At 46.9% G+C, this 25,658-nt stretch overlaps 1 protein-coding gene across 5 annotated transcripts in view; it reads left to right on the top strand.

Moving 5' to 3' along the window:
* TCF3 (transcription factor 3) overlaps positions 1 to 25,658 on the top strand; it is a 662,804-nt gene that overhangs the window by 149,021 nt on the left and 488,125 nt on the right. For all 5 annotated transcript variants that reach the window (XM_085639184.1, XM_085639188.1, XM_085639183.1 and 2 more), the window contains exons 5-6: positions 6,030 to 6,123; positions 18,379 to 18,443. In XM_085639184.1, coding sequence (XP_085495310.1) covers positions 6,030 to 6,123; positions 18,379 to 18,443 — 159 coding nt within the window. The remainder of the gene's footprint in view (positions 1 to 6,029; positions 6,124 to 18,378; positions 18,444 to 25,658) is intronic.

Below are 25,658 nucleotides of genomic sequence, written 5' to 3'. Positions count from 1 at the left end.
CAGAAGATCATCTTGGCTTAGATTGACGGCCTTGAAACCGGAAGCGCAGGCAAGAATATTAAATCTGCCTTTCTCCGGTAGTTCTCTTTTTGGGTCCCATGCAGATGAGGAAATGGCCCGTATGAAGGCAGAGCTGGAGACCATGAAAGCCGTCGGGCTTGAAAAGAGAAAAGAGTTTCGACGCCGCAAGGGAAATGACAGGCGCAATTACCAACAGAGGGTTCAAACCCCTCATTGGCAAAAGAACCAGGACCAGCAAGGTCAAAAGAAACAGCAATACCAGTCCCGCAAACCATCCAGGGGATGGGGTAACAGGCAGTCTAATGCTGGAAACAAAGCTCCGGGGAAGCAATGAGAAGCCGCTTCCTCCGATGCTGTCCACCGCTCCGGTGGGAGGAAGTGTTGCAAATCATCTTCCAGAGTGGCAGTCCATCACAAAGGACAAGTGGGTACTGAATATACTGCGTCATGGGTACTCGCTTCGTTTCAGAAGTCACCCCCCATCGATTCCTCCTGTCAATTCATCCCAGCATCTAAAGCAGCTCAGAGAAGAGGTAGCGACGCTTCTACTCAAATCTGCAATAGAGAAAGTGCCCATAAACCAAAGAGGAAAGGGAGTTTACTCCAGATACTTTCTCATACAAAAGAGGAGTGTGAAGGTAGAGTTCAGACCCATTTTAGACCTACGGATACTGAACAAACACATAAGAAAGGAAAAATTTCGCATGCTGGCGCTCCACCAAATATATCCTCTTCTCCGGATGGGCGATTGGATGTGTTCATTGGACCTTCAGGATGCATATTTCCATATTCCCATCCTAAGGAATCATCGAAAATTTCTCAGGTTTGTGGTAGGCAACTCTCACTATCAGTTCAAAGTCCTCCCATTTGGCCTGAAGTCAGCTCCTTGAGTATTCACAAAATGCGTGGCAGTAGTAGCGGCTGCTCTGAGGCGCGCAGGAGTCTTCGTCTATCCCTACCTAGACGACTGGCTAATAAAGGGCTCATCACCACAGAATGTGCGGTCACAGCTGTCGCTATGCCTGAACTTATGTTGCAAGTTGGGTCTCAGAGTGAATGCCAAAAAGTCCAATTTTACACCAACGCAGAGGATCCACTACCTGGGCGCAACTATAGACTCCGTAGTAGGAAAAGTGTTTCCTTCGGAGGAAAGACAGTCATCCATTATGCTAAAAGGCAGGCAGATTATAACCAACAATCTGTCGTCGGCAAGGCAAATCTCTTCTCTACTAGGGGCCATGGCATCCTGCATCTTCCTAGTGCCCAATGCCAGGCTAAGGATGCGTCCTCTTCAGCAAGATCTCGAGGACAAATGGGATCAAAGGAACTCCCTGTGGGAAGAAAAGGTTTGCCTCTCCTCTGCAGCCAAACAGTCAGTCAAGTGGTGGCTGAAGCCAAGGAATCTACAAGTGGGGATCCCCTTCCATCAAGAGCCCCCAACTCAGACCTTAATCACCGACGCTTCCCTTCAGGGATGGGGTGCGCATTTTGGGACTCTGCAAACTCAGGGACAGTGGTCCAGCAGCGAGCAGTTGTACCACATCAACATGCTGGAGCTCAGGGCAGTCCACCTAGCCCTCAAAGCGTTCCTGCCTGCGATCACGACGAGTACCATTCTAGTGCAGACGGACAATACCACCACAATGTACTACCTGAACAAGCAGGGGGGTACTCGATCCAGAACGCTCTCGCTGGAAGCTCAGTCCCTGTGGCACTGGATCCTAGCAAGGAACATCTCATTGAAAGCGGTGCACCTACCAGGAGAACTCAACGTGCAAGCAGACTTACTCAGTCGGCATTTTCAAGAGCCAGAGGACTGGGTAATCAACGACATCTTCGGGGAATGGGGGCGTCCGCAAGTGGACCTTTTCGCGGACGAGCAAAACACAAAATGCCGAGGCTTCGCCTCAAGATACCATCGACCAGGATCCCTAGGGAATGCCCTTTTGATCAATTGGTCAATGACATTTGTGTACGCTTTTCCGCCTCTCCCACTAATCCCCAAGGTGGTGACCAAGTTGCAGAATTAATCTGCCAAGATGATCCTCATAGCACCGGACTGGCCGAGGCAGTGGTGGTACACGGATCTCCTACACATGTCGATCCGACCCCACAAGCGGCTGCCGTGCAGGCCGGACTTGTTATCCAAGATGCAGGGGAAGATTTACCATCCCAGCCTTCCCTCGCTGAGCTTAACAGCATGGCTCCTGAAGTCCTCCAGTATGGCCATCTGAGCCTCCCTCAAGAGTGTATGTCCATACTGAAGGAAGCCAGGAGGCCTTCGACAAGACACTCCTACTTCTGTAAGTGGAAAAGATTTTATATATGGTGTGCTCAGCATCATTATGATCCCACTAAATGCCAGGAGGATGTAATTTTGCCCTATCTTCTATATTTAGCGAGGGCAGGGTTGAAATTTTCATCCATAAAGGTTCACCTAGCAGCCATAACAGCATACAGGCGTTCGCCTTCACAGCAGTCATTTTTTAAAGTGCAGGTAGTGAAGGATTTCTTGCAAGGACTCAAGAAAGTCTATCCCCCTGTTAGACCTCCCTCTCCTTCCTGGGAGCTAAACTTGGTTCTGTCGAAGCTCATGGGTTCTCCTTTTGAGCCTATTCATAAGGCTACCCTACAGCACCTCACATGGAAGACAGCATTTTTAATAGCCATCACTTCAGCACGGAGGGTCAGTGAGATACAGGCCCTCTGTTCTAAAGAGCCCTACACTATTTTTCATCAAAATAGGGTGGTGATGAGAACTCATCCTTCGTTCCTACCCAAGGTGGTATCGGAGTTTCATGTAAACCAAGCCATCTCCTTACCAACCTTTTTTCCCAACCCCTCCTCTCCGGCAGAGAGGGCGTTGCATTCTCTAGATGTCAAAAGGGTCCTAAAATTCTACCTAGATAGGACTAAGAATGTCAGGAAATCTGATCAATTGTTTGTGAACTATGGGGTTGTCCGTATGGGCTTTGCTGCATCCAAACGTTCCATTGCTAGGTGGATTGTTTCAAGTATTACATTGGCCTACCAACTGGCTCAGAAACCATTGGGGGCGCGCCCTAAAGCGCATTCGACAAGAGGAAAAGCGGCTACCGCGGCTTTTCTCAATGTCCCACTCTCCGAGATCTGCAAGGCAGCCACTTGGAGATCTGTCCACACTTTTACCAGGCATTATTGTCTGGATTCGGACACCAGAGCAGACACTCAAGTAGGACAAGCCTCCTTGAGGAATCTGTTCCATGCTTAATCATTTTCATGATTCTCTTTCTCCATGGGTGATACAACCTTAGTTTCATTTGCCTGCAGGTGGAAGGGGAGCTTGCTACTCTATTCAGTGCTTATGACTATTGATGAGGATCCCCTGGAAGAGAAGGGTAAGTTACTTACCTGTAATCCTAGTTCTCTTCCAGGGGTATCCTCATCAAAGTCATAAGCAACCCACCCACCTCCCCAGGCAAATGAGAAGAAGTGTATTATTCATTATGGAAAGGATATATCTTTGTGTTTAGGACTACGGTCCCGCAAAGAACAACTGACCTAACTGTCACCCCTGAGGCATGATGGGATATGGAAGTCAGGGCTGCCTTAAAGGCACGGTGCCAGTTTTTACCTGTACAGGGCTTTTTAGTCTCTATGGTATTATATTGCAATGCAGCCTGCAGGCTGGCAATGTGTTGTACATCTGTGTTTTTCCACAGTTTGTTCTCTTTATTTTTTGCTTTCTCATGAGTGTTTACCTCATTAAAAAAAAACACAAAAAAAAGAGATTTAGGTGTATTGTTATACCTTTTATACCTTTATATATATATATATATACATGTGTGTTATTGGATGTGTATATTTACATTGCCTAGCCTTTTATGGGAGGTGCATTTGCTTGGAAAAAATGATATATGTTTATATATATACAGAGCTGTATATATGTATGTTTTTACATATATAATTTTATTATTTCCGGGGTCCCCGCACATGGGCGGGAATATTCAGTGCTTATGACTTTGATGAGGATACCCCTGGAAGAGAACAAGGATTACAGGTAAGTAACTTACCCTTACTTAACCTTGTAAGCATCTGTTCCTAGCTTGTAGTACCGTTGATTGCCATGTGATCGCCCTCCCCCTCAGAGTACATTTCTTGTACATGCACTTATTACCATCTACTGCTCTTGCACACCATTTTCTTCCTTTTAACCACTCCAGACCTGCACTCTCACGCTGTGCGAAAATCAATCTAACTTAAGTTGATGCCCTTGCACATTGCCAGCTAAGGGAGGAGCCTCACACTACCTTGTGTTTTTTAAAGACCTGTGGAAGCAAAAACATTCAATGTCTGAGCCTCCTACTAGATTGTAGGAATATGTACACCATGTAAATCTACAGCAATAAGGGCTATGAACAGATGCTGACAGGTTAAGTAGCATTTTCTTCGAGAACGTGGGCGACCTTCGCATTAAATGGGCAGCACATTTACAGGGTCTGAGTTCTATCCTCAGATGTTAAATTTGTGAAAGTTCTGCAAAATGATTTGCAAAGCTCTGAACTTGGCAATAGTTTTATTTTTGAAGCATGAATCCTTTTCTGGATTCACATGCTGTGCAACTATTCTACTATCTAGTGGTTGGGTTTGTAATCTTGTCCACTATTTGATGGTAAGCCCATCCCCTGTGTGACAGCAGACCGCGCCCTTGAAGTTCTCTAGTATTGGATCTTTCATAGATTCACATGCTTGAATCATCCCCGTCGTAGTGGGAGTCCCATTGGACTCCCACTACGATGACAGGATGGTTCAAGCACGTGAATCTATAAAAGATACTAATACTGTAGTTCCAGGTAACTAATTTTCTTCTCCAGTATTGGATCTTTCATAGATTCACATGCTTGAGTAATCCCCTTCGTCGTAGTGGGAGTTCCAGGAGACTCCCACGACGACTGGGATGATTCAAGCATGTGAATCTATGAAAGATCCGATACTGGAGAACCTAAGTAACCCATTTTCTTACTGTGTGTGGTTGCCATCCTTAGATTCTTTTTGGAAGCACATCAGAGGAACTACGAAGAATCTTGCATGTAGAAATGACCAAGCGGTAGAAGGTAATGAGAGCCCCCAAGAACCACCTCTACATCGAAAAACTCAATGACTGAACATCGGCACAATCACAAAGAGCCACAATGGTCCTGACCAAACCTCAAACCAACCCTCGACACCAGCAGGCACAAAGGATGGAATGAAGGAAAAAGATAATGAGGCAAAACACAAAGAACCAGTTGCCCTGAAGAGGAAACCCTCTTCGACCTCCGATGTGAACGCTTGCTTTATGTAGAGCGAAAAAGACTCCTACTCTAGGCCAAGATGGCACTCCTGCAACGTAAAAAGTGCAACTACCTGACGGTGTTCCGCATCTCCATGAAAGCCTTGGAGCAGAGGTCTAGATGCAGCGCAACGAGAAGCAGGAAGACCTGTTTGACTTCATGGAGGACGAACCCTCCACGATACAGAGTTGCGCAACAAATGGTAGGATCGCAACATCGAATCCCCTGAGGAAGGTGTCAACAGCTATCCAGCGCGGCCCTTGCCCCCAAACAACCTGTCCATGTACAATGGACTAATCAAGAGGATGGTGGACATGTATCGGGTCCAGCTCGAGGAAGAGAGGAATCATACATCCTCCTCGAAACCCTGATGCCATCACAGAAGGTGAAACTGTATCTTCCCATGCAGATGCCTGCACTCAGGGGTGGGGGGGCAAGAGTAAAAGAGACCAGCCCTGATGCCTGGCCAACCACTAGATGGTGGAATAGATGCACAGCATGTGAATCCAGAAAACTCTTCAGACTGCAAAACTACTCTTACTAGTTAAGTAACCATTTCATTTTATTTTGCCATAGGGAGTGATAATGGTATTTAATTGTTTGCTAAAATCTAGGCAATGTTTGTTTAAGCAATCTGTAGATCTGGGGTCTAGTGTGAGCCTCATTAGATCACTTTGCTTTCTAATCTATTTGCAGGGCTATGTGGAAGGCCCCCATTATGGAGAACATAGAGAACTATCCTCTCATGACAGCAGCATAGCAGCTGCACAATTTCTGGCAACTGGACTTGGTAAGTTCTAAGTGTTTGTGGCATACATGAAGTTCCCAACACACATTCTTGGTAATGGTAGGTCGACTTGATACTTTTTTTGCTAATTTATGTAGTCTTTGCATCTTTAAATGCTTTGAGGTATTGCATGAATGTTCTCTTAACGCAGGTTGGGACCCATGGATCAACAAACCGCATTTGATATTTACACAGATTTTCTCAAATGCTTTCAAAGATTAGCTCTACTTCAACGTTTCATTTTAGTCATGTATGCTATTGACCTTATAAATAATCAATTAAATCAAAAGATGAAACTGAGAAAATGTTGCTCCCAACTTTCTATTCAAAGTATTTATTCATGATGAACAAAGGTGAGTAAACTGTTGGAGATATAGGCTACCACATATGTGTGGCTTTTTTATTTGCCCTTTGACAGACGGTGCTTACTGGGCTATATCCTATGTGGGTACTATTTTAGTACTGTATCCCAGAGTCACAATACTAATGTACTCCAATTGGACTGCTAGGTTGTCTCTTTTGCTCCTGGAGTTCCTCGAAGTAATGAGGAAAAGCATAAAGATTTGTCTTGGGCTGTAAAGCGGTTGATAAAACTCTTATTCAGTTTGACAATATAAGTAACCCCCCAAGATGTTCGTTTCTAGTCGTTGCTTCACCATAGAAACCAAAAAGTACTTTGGGTTTCTAAAATATGACAATTAAAACTAAGATACCCACAAAAAGCAGGAAGGAGGTTGCCTCATCTGGGTCTGATACACAACCTCAAATTATTGCTTCTTGTACAATTTGTGGCTGTAGATACACATGTTCTGCATTCTTCTGCCATCTCTTGCTGATAAAATTTAAAGAATCTTTGAGTCATGAGATGTGCTATAACTACTTTCTTAGTCCACAGTACGCATGGGCATTGTATCCAACTACTTTTTTTTTTCTTTCTGCTTTGGGTTCAGATGTGTTCAGCAATAGCTCGGAGATTGATACGTTACTCGTAGCTGTTCTGGCCTAACTCCACTGTTCGAGAAAGATGGCTCAGATGACAATCACTGCGCAAGTGATCTCTGTTTGAAGTTCCTTCCGATGGGAACTCCATTTTTATTCCAATCTGTCGTGACTGCTTTTCTTTGGTGCACCATATGAGAAGGTGGTGATGGAGCACACACCAATCCTTGTTGTTCGAGCTGGTGCAGACAGCATCCGGAGATAGACAATCAGTGCATTTGCAACGTTTCTCCCCATCTTAACGAGACCTCCCTCAAGTTCGGTCTTGCTTTTTTTGGTTTAAGAAGACCCAGAGGTAGCGAAGGGAAAGGTGCTAGCCCACTTGAAATTTCTGCAGCAGTCATCCTCAAATCTCCAATATTTTGGAAAGCAGAATCTGCTTATCCTCTACGAGGAAGAGGCGGATCCTTGTGGGATCCCAGGAGTCCAACATACACCCAGCCCCATGATGATGTCCTTGAGTGCCTTAGAGAAAGATGATCAGGATGGTTCTCCATTGGCATCTACACCAACAGCGCTTGCACCAAAAAGACACTCGGAGGCATGACTACCACTTCAACACACATCCCTCTCACTCAAGGGCCCCTACTCTTAGGCAGAGCACCACTCCTGTGCAGGGGCGTAACACAGGCCCCAGCATCCCCCGCGGCTGCAGGGGGCCCCCTCAGCACAGCGCTCGGGTCTGAGCGCTCCAGATAAAATCCGGAGCCCGGGCCCCCTCTGTGTACATTGCCGGGGGGCCCCTTAAACTTTTGTTATGCCACTGCTCCCATTGGAGTTGGAGATTAAGCCCAGTGCAGGGCAGCAAGAACGCCTCAAAATGAACACACTGTCCAGTTTTGCAGCGCAAATCTTTATGGATTCGCTATGCTGTGCATTATTCCGCCATCTAGTGGTTGGGTTCGGAATCGTAGTCTTTCTTTTCTTTTTTTTTTCATGGCCCAGGTGGGCATCAACATACCACCATTTGGTGTCCTGCGTGACGTAGACGCGCTTCCTCCGGAAGCTCCAACCTTTGGTCGCCATCTTCAGATTCTTTTTTCTGCCGTTGGGTCTGGATCGTTCCAGAGTGTTGGAAGAGGAATCAACGCAAAGAGAAGAATATCGGCCAAAATCAAAGTTACTCCAGTATTGGAACTTTCATAGATTCCCATAGCTTGTATCATTCCCTGTCGTCGGAATGGGAGTCTCGGTACACAAAATAACATAGCAGTAGGTACAAAAGATAAAGAAAAAGGGCCTAGGCCTCATTCCCTTTTGTAGCATATCTACCTCTTTTTGTAAAAGAGACCAAAATAGAGCACCAGCCATTCAGATTAGCCTCATCTCATAGAACCTTCCTGAGAGAACCTCAGAGCCTCAGATTTTCTACTGCACGTTGTGCTTAGGGAGTCTCCTTTGAGCTCTGCTCACTTAAACTCTAGTTAACTGCTTTTTCTACATTTTTTCTTCAGAATTGTCTGGTGTTTCATTCAGGAATGTCTGACAAGGAGAAGCCCTTTTCAAGCCTTGTTCCACCTGTGGCAAGAAGAGGCTGTATGTGGAGGACAGGCATAAGGACTGCATTTGACTGTACCCGGACCATAAGGCAGCGGGCTGCAAGATCTGCCATACCTTCTATCCGAAGACCCTCCGGGACCGTGAGGGTCGCCTTCTCACTTGGCTCCAGAAGGTAAAGTCGAGGAAGGGTACTCTGTCCAGTGACAGTGAGGACTTATCATCTGGCACCTCATCTCGCAGGTCAGTGAAAAGGGGTAGGGCTTCCCCTTCACCATCCTCTGAACGTCCTGTTAAGGCCTCAAAAAAGACCCCCTGTGAGTCTGAGAGCCGAAGTCCGAGTAAATCTCCTCACCACGGTGCAAAGGAGAGGGAAGGATTATCTGCATCCCCAGCAGTGGTGGAGTCTGCTAAGACTTTTAAGAAGCCCTCTTCTCTTTCTTCTGAGAAGCCAGAAAAAGATTCTAGATTGTCGACGACGACGCAGAAGACTCAGTCGACGAAACCTTCAAAATCTCAGGCGAAAAAAGTTTCACCGTCGACGGGCTCGTCGACGGTACCTTCTCCTCAAACATCGACGTCCGCGTCGACAAGGGTGTCGACGGTTATGACGACGACGAGGGTGTCGATGACGGTGGCGGCGACGACTGTGTCGTCCACGAGAGCAATGACGACGTCGACGACGGCAGGAGTGTCGACTGTCTCGTCGACGACAGTGTTGACGACGCCCATCTCTTCGTCGCCGAATAAACTTTCGACGGTGCATCTTCCGTCGACGGTTTCTCTTTCAACACCATCGCCGACGGAGAGGATTACAATATAACACCGGATATGACGTCCCGAAGAAGGGTTGCCCCCTTGCCTCCCGCACTGTTGCTCGAGGAAGAAGAGGACTCTGAGGGGGATGATCAGGATTCTTGTGGCTATGCCCATAGTCACTCACAATTGTTGGTCAAATGTCAGGACACTAATTCGGAGGGCAACTACACTCCTGGGTACTCCTACCAACCATCCTATTATCGTCAGGACAGCGCAGGCCCGGAGATGGTTGCGGTTCCTTCTTCGCTCCTGGCAAATCTCCAGGGCATGTTGCAGGATTATAGGAAGAGGTTTTCTCAAGCTCCTCCTCCTCCATCTTCGACTTTCTCTGCAGTGCATACTGTGCCTACACCATCGGCTCCTGCAGTGTTTTCTCTGGGAGTACCATCCCAGATGGTTTTACAGCCGCTGGTTTCCAGCCCCGGTTTACCTCCAGGTGTTCATGATGATTCCTCGGACGAGGATCAGGATAATGGCAACAGGTCTAACCAGTCTGAGTGGCAGGATTATGTGATCCCGGATCCTGCTTCACCTACTCTGGATCCAGTGGATTCTCCCCCGGGAGACATTGGGGGTTTTCACAAGCTGATGGAAAGAGCCTCCAGTAGATTCCAGCTTCCTATGCAGTCAGTTCAAACGGAATGCTTCCTTTATGATTTTAAGGAGCCCTACAGGAAAGTGGTTCGTTCTATTCCCATTGTCGGCCATGTCTGAGACGAGGGTTTGAAGGCGATGAAGAACCCAGCTACAGTTAACCCAGTTTTGCCACGCCTCGAAGTACAAGGCGCCTGAGGATAGTCCAGCGTCCTTGATGGGTCAGCCGAATTCGGTAATATCCCAGGTGGCGCAACGAAAGTCACGCAATCCTTCTGCTCCACTGACGACTACTCCCGATAAAGAAGGCAGGCGCCTGGATAATGCGGGGAAAACGTTTTCCTCTATGGCGAGCCTTTTAGTACGGGCAGTGAATGTGTTGGCGATCCTTGGCAGGTACGATCGCCAAATGTGGTGCTACCTTTCACCATATTTGGACCAGCTCCCACAGGAGTCCAAGGCGGAGGCCAGGAAAATTCTACAGGTGGGAGAGGCTACATTGACGGAGGTGATCGACTGCGCCATGGATATCGCCACAACCGCTTTCCGTGCATTGGCAGGCGCGGCTTTTGCATCTGGTGCCAACAGCAAGGTGTGGACCCTTTCTTGTCTCCGCCTCATCAAGTTCTTCCTTATTTCCTGTCCTTGGCTAAGGCAGGTCTGGCTCATTCGTCCATAAAAGTTCACTTGGCTGCAGTTTCTCGCTACAGACTCACTGCCTCTGGGCCTTCTCTTTGGTCCTCTAGAATTGTCAAACAATTTCTCAAAGGCCTGTTTCGATTTTTTTCCTCCCGTGAGGCCTCCGCCTCCCACATGGCATTTGAACTTGGTTCTCACACAGCTGATGAAGCCATCCTTTGAACCGATTCATCGAGTAGATTTGAAATTACTCTCCTAGCACTCCTTCTTGCTCCCACTTCGGCAAGACGTATTGGAGAATTACAAGCTCTCACAATCCAGAAACCTTTCCTCCAATTCAAAAGGAATACAGTAATTCTACGGACTAATCCAAAATTCATACCAAAGGTGCCCTCGGATTTTCATTTAAATGAGCCCGTAATTCTCATTATTTCTTTCCTCAGCCGTCTACACCGGCGGAAAGGGCACTTCATTCGCTGGACGTGCAGCGGTGCTTGAAATTTTATCTGGACCGTACTAAAGACTTTCGAAAATCTCCTCAATTGTTCATTGCATTCAGTGCTCCCCGCAAAGACTTACTCCTGTCCAAGCAGGGTATTGCTCGATGGATCTCCAGTGCTATACAGTTCTGTCATTCTGCAGCAGACAAGCCTCTAGAGAGCAGAATTAGAGCACACTCAACAAGGTCCATGCTTTCCTCAAAGGCTGTCTTTGCGGGGGTCCAGATTAAAGACATCTGCAGGGCTGCAACTTGGAGCAGCGTACACACCTTCACAAGACATTACTGCCTGGAGACCTTGGCACAGGAAGACTCTGCTGTGGGCCAGGCTGTCCTGAGGAACCTCTTCCATTGAGAGGTGAGCTTTCCTTTCTTCCCTCCTTCCTTTTTTGTTATTTGCACATTTTGCTATATGTTCTTTGTGATTGCATTGTAGACTGAGATGTCTCTAAAGAAGCAAAATGAGTTTCTGACTGCTAGCCACTCTGATACAAGCTATGGGAATCAATGAAAGTTCCAATACTGGAGTAAGAAAACAACTTACTTACCTGTAACTTTGGTTCTCCAGTATTGGCAATTTCATAGATTCCCATGCGCCCACCCTCCTCCCCTGGGAAAGCTCAGCCCTCGGCAGGTTTGGTTGTACTGTTCTACAACGGCTACGAAAATCAGAGGTTCTCTCAGGAGGGCTCTGTGGGGTGAGGCTAATCTGATTGGCTGTTGCTCTATTTTGGTCTCTTTTACAAAAAGAGGTAGATATGCTACAAAAGGGAATGAGGCCTAGGCCTTTTTTCTTTATCTTTTGTACCTACTGCTATGTTATTTTGTGTACTGAGACTCCCATTCCGACGACGGGGAATGATACAAGCTATGGGAATCTATGAAAGTTACCAATACTGGAGAACCAAAGTTACAGGTAAGTAACTTCTTTTCTTTTCAGCAACACCAGACTACAGGTCGGGTAACTGGGACGACGAGGGAGAAGGTTTTTCGACCGAGAACTCGACGTTCAACGAAGAATGTGCTCGCAGGGGGCTTCCTGAGCACTGGGATGGACAAAACACCCTTCAAGTTTTGCACCAATTGCCACCACAAATACGCCCAGAAGGACGAGCACCCAGTCTGCAACCTCTGCCTGCCGCTCGACCACAACAGCGAGGACTGCAGCGCATGCTCGGCGCTCACACCCAAGACCCTCCGAGTAAGAGAGAGGCAGAGAAGGGCGAACCACACCATGCAGGGGCCACCTCCATCGCTCCGAGACTTGTCCTCCTCTCCACTGGAGAGGCCCAACATCGCCGAAGGACCAGAGGACTGCACGGTCGTCGAGGTCAAAAAGATGTTGAAGGAGGTAAGGGAGTAGTCGACCACCAGACACTTGAGCGGCACTCAAAAGGGTGAAACTAAAGCCCCGAGCGACACTCGTAGGAGCGAAGCAAAGTCCTCAAAGGGAGCATTGCCGCCGAAACATTCGTTGAAGGCAACAGCAACCAAGGACAAACAGCCCAGCGGATCCTTCGAAAAGGACTCCCAGATGGCGAGAGCCCACGAAAAATCTAGGCCGTTGACGGATGCCCTCGAAAAGGACACCTCGGCGCCGAGAAAAGAAGTGCCAACAACTACCTCCAAGCGGAGTGCTCCAACCCTCGACGCCGAACAGGCTGCCGAGATGGAAAGGAAGAGGAGGAGGCTCGATGCCGACATGTCGCGTATCCTGCAGTGGAAAAGGGATTTCGACGAAAGCATGAGCCAATACACCATCCCGCCGAAGCCCTCGCTCGAACCTCCTAAAATGCCTGAACCGGTCAAGGAACAGATGGAAGAAGGCCTGTAGAGGCCACAGACGACGAGGATCAGCAGACCTACCGGGACTCGACGTCCTCGGAGGCTCAAGACTTGGAGTGGCATGACCTCGACGCCGAATCGCCAGAAGAAGGGGTAGACACATACTCTTCGAGGCCTTTACTGCCAGACGACATAGAGATCTACAATATGGTCGTCTAAAAGGCTGCACAGACATTTGGGGTTAAATTGGAGGAGGAGAAGCCCAAGGCATGTTTTCTCCTGGAAACTCTACTGCCTCAACAGACTAGGAGCCAGTTCCTGCCCATGCTCCCTAGTCTGCTGGACCAAGGAAGGTATGCTGTTAAAGAACTAGCAGTATGCAAAGCAGTGACTCCAAGAACGGGGAAGAAGTATAAGCATTCCTCAAAGGACCCTGCATGCATCCAGGGGTCAGTGCCAGCCGATTCCATAATTACAGCTACGGCTAGGAAAAGGGCCAATGTGCCCACAAATGCCGGACCTCCTCCAGACAAGGAGAGTAGAAGGATGGACCTCACAGGGATGAAGGTGGAGCGAAATGCGGCAATCCATTGGCGCATCGCAAACTCCAACGCCATGATTAACAGACACGCATACCAGCACTGGGAGGAAGTGGGGCAACTCCTAAAGCATCTACTAGACCAGTACCAACAAAGAGCGGCTCACCTGGTAGAAGAGGGCAAAAGCATGGCGAATACATGTTTAAAATCGGCCTTGGAAGCTGCGGACACTTCCAGCAGACTAATGATGATAGGAGTGACCGAGAGAAGACCCGCATGGCTTAGAATTTCAGGATTCAAGTCAGAGGTACAAAACAACATCCTGAACACATCCTTTAACGGAGGGCAACTGTTTGGCATACCAGTTGATGACAAGTTAACACAGCTCAAAAAGGACGAGACAGCAAGGTCCATGGGAGCGCTGCAGTTCAGAGGGATGAGAAGGGGGTACACCTGCAAGAAGGCCTGGTGGTAGGGGAGGCAATGTGCGTACCACATCGCACCAGTCACCAAAAATACGATTGCACGGTGGATTGCACAAGCAATTCAACTCTGCCACAAGCACGCAGGACAACAGTTACAAGGAGCAGCTCAACCTCACTCAACAAGGAAGAAAGAAGCAACAATTGCGTTTCTAGCAAACACACCTATTCAAGACATTTGCCAAGCTGCAACATGGTCTTCAGTGAATGCATTCACTAAGCACTACTGTGTGGATATTCAAATAAACAAGGAAGCGCAAGTGGGACAGAAGGTCTTACAACACATTTTCAGTAACCAATGCTCATCATCCACCCAACCACCACAATAAGGACAAACCGCTACTAAGTCTATGCACAGCATAGTGAATCAAGAAAGATTCAAGCTGCAAAACGTATAGTTTCTTACCTGTCGGTGTAGTTTTGCAGCTTGAAGACTTACTGGATTCACTAGCGAACCCACCCACCTCCGCCAGGAAGATGAGGCTGGAGGAAGAGGGGGTGAAATGGAAAAGATCAAAGAAATGAAAACGTACAGAAAAATGGACAAGAAGGATTAAGCAATCGCCTAGGGTTTAAAAAAAAAACAAAAAACAAAAGGAGAAAGGGAAAAAAGAACCCGAAGATGGCGCCCCAAAGGTGGGACTTCCGCAGGAAGCACGACGACGTCACGGAAGGTGCACCAAATGGTGGTCGTCGCCGCCCACCTGGGCTACAAAAAAAACCAAAGAAAAGACTACGAATCCGGACCCAACCACAAGATCGCGGAATAATGCACAGCATAGTGAATCCAGAAAGATCTTCAAGCTGCAAAACTACACCGACAGGTAAGAAACTATTCGTTTTCACCAGATAAAGAGATTATAAATGGTGGGAGGAAGAATGAGATCAGCTACCACAAAATGGCAAAGGGTGACCCCGATTAAACAGGTATGGATGTCAGCCTTTGTAGGTGATGCAGGAATTCATACAACACCTCCCAAACCAGTTCACAAAAAGGGAAAAGGCCCTCTTCCAATAGGTTAAGAAGATGGCTGCATCCAAAGCTGCTTTCGGTCAGATGTTGGATGACACAGCCTGCAGGCAGACGTGGACCGGTGTCACCCTTAGATGCACCTTGTTAAGGGTATCTAGGTTTAAGCAAGAGGTACAGGCATCCATAATTAACGTGTCTTTCACTGGGGTTATTCTGTTTTAAGTAGCAGTGGATGATTCCCTCCAACAGGGGGCCCTGCAGTTAAGAAGATCCTAGTAGGGAAGAAGAGCTATTCTTATGAGAGTCAATGGGTAGAGGGTGGCATCAGCTCAGCCTTCAACAAACCCCTGTTGCACAGCCAGCCACCAAAGGGCCGTGCAGTGACAGTATCCGACAACACCAAGACAGACTTTTTTTGGCCGGGCCAGAGGTTAGAGCCAGACCACTAGAGTTTCTGCCCTGGCTCCAAGATTAATCTGAACAAGGCTCCCTGACACCAAACACCTATAGGAGGCAGACTGGGATGTTTACTCCAGTTGTCAAAGAAAAAAATGTCTGAAAAAAGGGTACTCAACATCAGAAAGCACAATACAACATAGTTTGGAGATCTGTAAACAAGACAAAATAGAATACCTCCTGCTAAAGGGGAGGGGGGGGGGGGGGGGAAATAGATGAGGTACCAAAATGGGAACACCGAAATGAAGTTTTCTCCGCATGCTTTTAGATCCCAAAACAGCACTTGACTTTAAAGCCCATTTTTTACCTTGAATTTTGGATCAAGTTTATCATGACACAAGTTCTAAATGACCCCACCCTTAAAGGGGATGACTTGCCAACCATAGACCTCAAGGATGCCTACTTCCATATCCTGAATAACAGGTGCAGCTCATGCAATGGTGCTACAGTACATCCGGGAAAACAGTGGATGGAAAACCAAGGGAACACTCTACCAGAGAAAACTAAGGAGCGCTGTCCTCCAGAATAAAATGGAGTAAACAATATCTGCATAGCACCCACAATGTCCATAATTTACATATTTAGAAGAACATTCTTCAGCTTAGCCTCCTGAGTGCTAGTAATAAATTTGTGTTATCTATGCACAGAATGTAAATCCAAAAAAGGTTTACTTTGAAAAAGAAAAAGATTACCTATCCATAACAGTAGTTTTACAGCTTGCAGACTTTTCTGGATTTTTATTTGGCCCTCCTGCCTCCCCAAGAAGTAGATTCAAAAAGTGCAAAAAAACTAATTATAAAAATATATAAAGCTCCAGAGCAGTACAGGTTGCCAGAAAAAGAGGAAAAATTGTATGAATATTGCAGTATTGCATTTTGGACATGTCTGATGTGATGGGGGATTACTATACCCACCTACTGGTCGACGCCCAAAAGAAATAAAAAAAAGAAAATGGGGACAGTCTGGACCCCAACCTCTTGATGAATGAATAATGAACAGTATGCAAATTTAGAAAAGAGTCTTCAAACCGCAAAAACTGCAACGTGCCGGTTGAAATGTGTGGGTGTAGATGCCTAGATTATGGTCCAGTGACATTGGGAGGTATTCCCCTTAGATTTGTGGCAGTCCCTGTAACCCCTTTTGTCTGGCTGTTTGTTCCTGAGATGTGGCAGTTACATTACATTTTCTGGCTCCTTGTCATTGTTTTATTCCCAACTCATCAAATTAGGGAGGTCTTGTGACTTGCAGGGCAATTTGACCATGTGATGGCTGGCTTGTGCCATGGATTTATTTGGTGTCCTGTTCCTTCAGGAGCATGGGAGATAAAGCAGTGATAATTGAAGTGGAAAGGAGTTGCATGAGTTTTGTGATCAAAGTAAAGTAGTTCAAGACTGGTCTTCATGACTAAGATTTGTTTGCCATTTGTTATGCACCTTTTGGGGATTTTGCTTTGCTATACGGGTTGGAGTGATGACCTGCCAATATGTTGAAAAGGATGAAATGGCATTCTTTTGGATACTGGTCCTGGCGCACCTTTGTCTGGCGAGATGAATGTTTCAGTAGGTTTTTCTGGCGCCCCGGTTAGGAACCCGATTTCTAGTCCTATGTCCCTTTCTGTTAGACCTTGTGAATTGGAAGCACCCCTTATTCTGACGACAGGTTGTGGTGAAAACTTGTTAGGATTGGATTTGTTGAAAAGATTGTATGTGACCTTATATTGTTCTCCTTCGGGAGTACAACTTACACTGGGTAGGAAAGTGATCTCTCCAATGTATTTGTCGAAGGATAAACTTCCGACAGAATTGTCGTTTCTTCCTGATATTCTTTGGGCTACTGGTACTAATGATGTGGGTCTTTTGGAAATACCACCATATGTTGTGACATTGAAAGCCAATGTTAAATTGCCACGCATTCCCCAATACAAGATCTCTAGTGAAGGTGAAAAGGCGTTGCTAGCGATCATTCATGATTTGATTGAAAAAGATGTAATTGAAGAGACAAGAGGCAACGTTTGTAATAGTCCTGTTCTGCCTGTTTTGAAACGTACTGACCCTTCTCAGCCACCTGTTTACAGGTTCATGATTGATCTTAGAGAGGTCAATAAAATAGTTGTGCGACAGTTCCCAGTTGTTCCTGATATCACTGCCCTATTGACTATGATTCCAGCTTCCGCCACCTGGTTCTCGGTGATTGACTTGAAGAATGCTTTCTTCAGCATCCCGATTGCCGAGGAGAGCAGGGATATTTTTGGCTTCAGTTTAGGAGGCCGAAGCTTCCGCTTCAAACGCGCTCCTCAAGGCTACTGTGAAAGTCCATCAATATATAGTCAGGCTTTAAAAACACAGCTTGATGCAATTATTTTACCTGATGGCGCTACCCTTATTCAGTACGTTGATGATTTGCTAATCGCTGCAGATACTGAGGAAATTTGTAAAGAAGCCACCTTGTCGTTGTTGCGTCATTTGTCTGATTTACATCACAAAGTGTCTCTTTCAAAACTGCAATATTGTCGACAAGAAGTGACCTACTTAGGTCATCTCTTATCGAAGGAGGGAATGAAACTGCTTCTTGCTTCTGCTTCTGCTTCTTGAGGTATTGAACAGCTTTAGGAAAAGGCTGTAGATAGATTTACAATAGCAATGGGGAATTATTCTAACATTCATGACTTGGATGAAGATGCAGAACCAGGATTTAGTAACTATTGTGATGGATGAACAGGTGGGTTTATAATTCTCCAATATGTCAGGCTGCAATGCATTATAGGAAAAAATGATGCATTTGGGACCAGAAATGTGCATTACATGTGTGTAATTTCCTTAGTTACATACGTCATATCTGTACTGCTGTAGGTGGTAATTGCAAATTTCTCACACTTCAACTCTAGTATCCAAGTTTATTTGTGTGAATTGGGTGGCGTTTTCTTTTTTAGAGTAGAAACATTTACTTACTCTTTTTCTCTATCACATCATCTTTAAGGAAAAAATGAAAGACCCCCATATTCAACATTTGGTAGAGATTCTGGAATGCCAGGTCTTAACCAGGTAAGGTACGAATATATACCAATATTGTTTTCTTATAAAAAAAATTATGATATTTGGTGATAAAGGGGTTTTCTACCAGTTAATGCATGTTTGTTTTTTATGAATCATTAAATAAAGTTTATGAACTTGGCTGTTTTGGTTCAGCTTTTTATGTTGTCAAAACCGTTCTTTTTAAGAGGAAAGTTGTAATTTAATGCATCTTTTTCATATTTTACTTTGGGTGCCTGCACTGGTTTTACTTGGTGTTCAAATGTGGGCATGCATTCTACCAATATTTCTGATAAAAGGTGATAATAGGATGACCATGACACAATTACAAAGTATATAGAAATATGCACTGAGTAGGCTTCGGAGAGTTCTTTTTTTAATACACTTTCCCACACCTATTTTCACTTTAAGAAAAGTTCAAAAGGAACTGAAGCGGTTGCACTCAAAAACATGAATGACAGGTTGTTATAGAGTCCAATCGCTTGGCAGCTATTACCACGGATGCATCACATGCATGGGTAGATGTACAGATGGCCAAGTTTATGATCGGAGACCAGTGGGGACACGGTGAGATAGTTGAGCACATATTTCTTGGACCGAAATACTAAATTGCTAGCACTAAATGCCTTTGACACTAGTGAAAAGGAAAAGGGTAAGTTACAAAGGGACAGCGCCCCAGTAACGTTTTACCTAAACAAACTGGGAGGCACAACATCCTATGCACACTCAAAACATGCATAAGAAATATGCACATGTCCATCCAGAGATAGTTCAGGTAGAGCTTAACTTACCTGGAGAGCACAACAGAAGTAGGTTAATTAAAACGGTAGTAAACGGTATTAATCAAATGGGACCTAGAACAAGGAGCCTTAGACCTGGATCTTTCAACGGCGCCTTAGGAATAGTAAGCGTTATCAATTTAATTCAAACATGGAACTTTCAACCATTGGGAACTAAAGAGAAATGGTTGCTGAAAAAAAGCACACAAGTTCTAACTTCCCTTTCTCACAAAGAGCCTAGAACAATGGTCAGAGCACATTCCTTCAATAGAGGGGTGGTGATTTACCTCATATATTTTTTCCTCTCAAAAGAATGCTCCAGAGAGAACAAATCAGACCAATACGGGGCCTGAAGAATTCAAATAACTGGTTCCAGAATAAAATGGGCTTGTTGCCTTTTTCTTCTCTACTCCTGACTGACTACGTGAATGTGTTTAGACTTTAAAGTTGTGTTTTTCCTGTCTGTGCCTTTTTGCATTCACTGAGCAAGAAAGCACATGAAATTACTGAGCAAGATGCTTTTTCATGGTCAAAGTTCCTCAAGTTGGCACCTCGTCTGTTCAAGTGCATGGCAGTAGTAGCAGTGCATTTGAGGCATATGCTTTTTATGTATCTGATTCTGTACTTGGACCATTGCTTAATCTGGACCAATTAATAGTACTACAGAGAGGAATTCATAATTATCCATAATTTGTTAAATCAATTGCGCATTTCTCATGGTCCACGACTAATTACACAGAGTTGCACATTTCCCACATGCTTAACTAATACCATGTGTACTTAAAAAATAATAATAATAATAATTTACCCCAGTATTGGAACTCTCATAGATTCTCATGCTTAGTATCCTTCCCCGTCGTCGGAATGGGGGCCTCGGTAAATAAAAAATATATCATAACCATAGAAACAAAAGAGAAAATAGGCTTAGGCCTCATCTCATTTTGTAGTATATCACCCTCTTTGTGTAAAAGAGCCCACACTTTTGCCAGGACCAATCAGCACAGCCTCACCCTTTGGAACCTTCCTGAGAGAGCTCAGAACCTCCGATTTTTCTACAGCACGTTGTGCTAGGGAGTCTCCACTGAGCTCTGCTCAGTTTTTGACAAATTTTCTGTTAGAAATCTACTTTTTACCATCTATAGTGACATTATGTCCGAAAAGGAAAAGAAAGCCTTATTCAGACCCTGTGCTTCTTGTGGAAAGAAGAGACTTTTCATTGAGGATAAGCATGAGAGTTGTATTTACTGCTTATACCCGGAACACAAGGCCACAGACTGCAAGATTTGTCAGACCTTATCTACCAAGACTTTGCGGGACAGAGAAGGTCGGTTGCTGACATGGCTGCAAAAGCTGAAAACCAGGAAGGAGCTTCTCTCTTCAGATGAGGAGGATTCGATTTCTGGCACCTCCTCCAGGAGATCAAAGAAGAGGGGTAGGTCATCTCCCTCCATCTCTGCGGAACCCCCTGTCAAAGCCCCTCACGGGATCTCTGAAAGGTCTGAGGAGGCTGGTCCCATGAAATCTCCTCACGGAAGTGAAAAGGAGAGGCAGGGACAGGCTGCTGGTGTGGACATAGCCTCTACGGACAAAAAGGAGGTTTCCATATCTTCTCCTCCGTCCCAGAAGGAAAAGCCTGCGAAAAAACACTCTGCAGGAACTCCACAGATGGCTCCGGTGAAGAAACCGCGTCCGTCGACGCTGACTAAAGCAGGTACGTCGGCGACGATTTCCATAGTAAAGACTGTTTCATTGGTGTCGTCGACGGAACCGTCGACTATGTCTGCTTCATCGTCTATGACAGCTTCATTCTCGTCTTCGACGGCGGTGTCGACGACGAAGACCACGACGACGATGACAACGACGTCGTCGTCGACGATGCTGATGACGACGAGTTCGTCGACGAGACCATCGACGGTTGTCCCGTCGACGATGAAGAAAGCTCCGTCGACGAGCTTACCGTCGACGAAGAAGAAGGGTCCGTCGACGATTCCACCGTCGACGACGATTCAGGCATCGTCGACTACCTCATTGTCGACGACGATTCACACTCCGTCGACGAAGACTACCGTGCCGTCGACGATTTCATCGTCTATTTCGTCGTTGCTTGGGATTCCTTCGACGACGACTCCGTCGACGGGACCGTCTACGGCGAAAAATTGAGGATTTTCAATACAGAGGTTGAAAATTACACCGGACATGACTTCACCTAGGCGGGTTACGCCTTTACCACCATCCATGCTTCTTGAGGAGTCGGAGGACGAGGATGAGGGTGAGCAGTATGGGGATGCCTATAGTCCTTCAGATCTGCATGTAAAGCAGCAAGAGACTGATACTGAGGAGTATTATGGTCAAGAGGAGCAGGAGGAGCAACAATATGTTCAACAGGAAGTACATCCTCGCACTTTGAGGCAGGACATGATAGCTTTACCAGTTGCTCTGGTTACGGACTTGCAGATGATGTTGCAGGACTACAGGGCTCGTTTTCCATCACACCCTGACGTTCCACCAGTGCACCCATCTACCTCGGTGGTTCCGCGAGGGCCGGCAGTGGACTTACCACCTCTTCCTAAAGACATACCCCGTACCTCACCAATGGTGGTACCAGTAGTGGTTCCTCAGACTTCGTATTCGGAACCTGCCAATGAGGATACACAAGATGTGGATACGGATGACGACGATGAGGGGCACGTGGTCCCACTAACTGATCCAGGGGATCCGGATGTGGATCCTGATGACACTGGAATGCAAGATCCGGATGCTGCAGGCCGGGAGACGAACGTGTCGCCTCCGGCAGATATTGGGGGGGTTCCATAATCTTATGGAGCGTGCATCCAAGAGGTTTGGTCTACCTCTTACAGTGGAACAGTCAGACTGTTTTCTGTATGACTTTAAGGCGCAGTATAAAAAGTCGGTCAGATCAATTCCCATCATTGAGCATGTCTGGGATGAGGGAATTAAGACTATGCAGAACCCAGCTACGGTCATCCCGGTTCTTCCCCGGCTGGAGCAGAAATACAAAGCCCCTGAGGGCAGTCCTGCATGTCTTCTAGGACAACCAAAGCCTGACTCTGTAATATCTCAGGCCGCACAAAGCAAGTCCAAGAATCCGTCAACACCTTTAACTACACCTCCGGAAAAGGAGGGTAGGCGGCTGAACAATGTAGGGAAGAGATTTTCCACCATGGCCAGCTTGTTGGTTCAAGTGGCAAATTCATTAGCCATTCTAGGCAGATACAACCGCCAGATGTGGTGCGACATGGAGCCGTTTATGGATCTACTGCCAGATTCGAGTCAGGAGGAGGCCAGGCAGGTTCTCATGGAAGGAGAGAGATGTTCTTCTGAAGTCATTGACTGTGCTATGGACATAGCCTCTACTGCTTTCAGGGCTTTGGCAGGGTCAGCGGTCTTGCGCCGTCAAGGCTGGTTAAAAGCAACCTGGTTCCGTCAGGAGGTCCAAAATAAGATCCTGGACCTTCCCTTTGACGGAGAAATGCTTTTTGGTAAGCATGTCAATGAGGCCCTGCAAAGCATAAAGAAGGACACGGACACAGCAAAGTCCTTAGGATCCTTAAATTATCGCAAGGTTCCATTCAGAGGAGCACGTGGACGAGGGTTCTCTACTTATAGAGGAAACCAACGTCAGTATTCAACACAGTCAGGACAGTCATATAAGGATCAGTACTCAAACCAACGCCAAGGTCAATCGGCGTCTTTCTCTCGTCAGTCCCAGAGAGGACGTCAGAATCGTCAGGGACGAGACAATGCCAAGAGGCAATAGCGGCCTCCTGGCTCTGACTACTCCCCCCCCCCCCCCCCCCCCCCGCCCCCCCCCCCTACCAAGGACACCGGTTGGGGGCAGGATCTCCTATTGTCTGGGCAGCTGGGTCCTTATAACATCGGACTGGTGGAATTTGAATATTGTTCAGAGTGGCCATACGTTGGAATTCCAAGATCTTCCTCCAACGAGAGCTCCGGACGCCCGTCCCTCAAAACCTCTCCGACTGTTACATCTCGAAGCCCACCAACTATTCATCAAAGGGGCGATCGAACCAGTACCTCTTTCGCAGAGGGGCAAGGGTTTCTATTCCAGGTTCTTCCTGGCTCGGAAGACGGAAGATACGTGGCGTCCAATACTAGACCTAAGGGAGCTCAACACCTATCTCATCAAGCTCTCCTTCAGGATGGTCACTCTCCAGGATATTCTCAATCTACTGAATCCGGGCGATTTTTTTGGCGTCCCTGGATTTAGAGGATGCGTACTTCCACGTTCCAATCCACCCAGCTCACAGGCAATATCTACGGTTCACAGTAGGCAAGAGCCATTTCCAGTTCAAGGTGCTTCCGTTTGGCCTTCGGTCTGCACCTCGGATATTCACGAAGATGCTGGCACCAGTCGCTGCTTTTCTCAGAAAGCAATCCTTAGAAGTGTTCCCATACTTGGACGACTGGCTCGTCAAGGCTCCATCGCTCAAGGCAACTTCTCAAGCCATGTCAACTTACATTCAATTGTTCGCCCACTTGGGTCTTCAGCTCAACAGATCCAAGTCGGTGCTGATACCTTCCAGGTCCCAAAGGTTCCTTGGAGCTATTCTGGACACGACACTATGCACCGCTCGTCCGTCGGAGGAGCGTCAACGCAAGCTGATCACATCCGCTCGTCAAGTGCTGCAGAGGAAAAATGTGTCGGTTCGCTGGTACAAGTCCTTACTCGGATCGATATCATCCTGCATACCATTAATACCGCATTGCAGGCTTCATATGCGTCCTCTGCAGGAGGAGTTAGACAAACAATGGCGCCAGGCAGAAGGGTCGTTCAACGACAAGGTGTGGGTAACACCAGCTATGCGCAAGGCCTGCGAGTGGTGGCTGGTAAAGCAGAACATCGCAGTAGGATTAACATTCCGGACCCCTCCTTCTCCTTTGGTGGTGACCACAGATGCCTCCTTAGAAGGCTGGGGAGCGGTACTCCAGGAGCTTCAAATCAGCGGTCACTGGAGTCCAGCGCAGAGCCTACACCACATCAACCTCTTGGAGCTGATGGCTATTCGCTTAGCCTTGCTGGCGTTCCTTCCCAGACTTCAGAGTCGTGCAGTGCTGGTCCAGACAGACAACACGACGGCCATGCACTATATCAACAAGCAAGGGGGAACAAGATCGCGGACTCTGTCCAAGGAAGCTCAGACGATCTGGGATTTTGCGATTTCTCACAAGATCACCCTACAAGCCGAGCACCTAGCAGGGTGCCTCAACATCACGGCGGATGCTCTGAGTCGTCAGACGGAAGTGACTCACGAGTGGGAATTAGACCAAGCCATGCTGGAGGGAGTGTTCGAGAGATGGGGTACTCCGACCATAGACCTCTTTGCGTCCCCGGAGAACGCCAAATGTCAGTTTTACGCAAGCAAGGTTCCCCATCGAGGATCGCTGGGGAATGCCCTTTCGATTGCTTGGTTCGGCGCATTTTGCTACGCTTTTCCTCCCATTCCTCTCATTCCTCGAGTTCTCAGGAAGGTCAGGGCGGAACCGTGCAAGATGATTCTCATTGCTCCAGCGTGGGCCCGGCAGTTCTGGTTCACGGCACTCCTGCTTCTCTCCCAGGATCACCCAATTCGCTTGCCGCTGATTCCATCTCTGTTGTCGCGGGATCAGGGACAGGTGCTCCATCCGGATCCGAAGTCACTACACTTGACAGCGTGGCTCCTGCATACAGAGAATTCCGTCATCTGAATCTCTCCAGGGAGTGCAGGGATGTTTTGTCTCAGGCGCGGGCGCCAAGCACTAAGAAGACATACAGGGCAAAATGGAAGAGATTTTGTCTGTGGTGCCAGAGGAATAAACTCCATCCTTATAAATCCCTGCCACATCATGTTTTGCCTTACAACCTGTCACTGGCTAAATCAGGTTTGGCTCACTCTTCTGTCAAGGTACATCTGGCTGCCATATCCCGTTTTCGACGTAAGACATCGGGGCCATCTCTATGGTCCGCAAGGATTGTAAAACAGTTCCTTAAAGGGTTGTTTCGGATGTATCCTCCGGTCCGAGCACCTCCACCGATCTGGCAGCTCAACCTAGTACTGGCTCAGCTCATGAAAGCTCCCTTTGAGCCGATTCACAGGGCGTACTTGAAGTTCCTATCTTGGAAGCTAGCCCTCCTCTTAGCATTGACTTCAGCTAGGAGGGTTAGTGAACTCCAGGCTCTGTCCATAGTGGAGCCTTTTCTGCAGTTCAAAAAGGATGTGCTAATTTTGAGAACCAACCCAAAATTCATCCCGAAGGTGCCTTCGGATTTTCATCTGAATGAACCCTTGATTTTGAATTCCTTTTTTCCACGTCCTTCGACCCAGGCGGAACGAACATTGCATTCTTTGGATGTCCAGAGATGTCTGAAATTCTATCTCGAGCGCACACGATCTTTCAGGAAGTCTACACAGCTATTTATTGCCTACAG

The sequence above is a fragment of the Triturus cristatus genome, chromosome 12 (genome assembly GCF_964204655.1).
Source record: "Triturus cristatus chromosome 12, aTriCri1.1, whole genome shotgun sequence".
Classification (NCBI taxonomy): Eukaryota; Metazoa; Chordata; class Amphibia; order Caudata; family Salamandridae; genus Triturus; species Triturus cristatus.
Note: the sequence above shows the minus strand (reverse complement) of the source record. Positions and strands in the feature narration are given on the sequence as shown.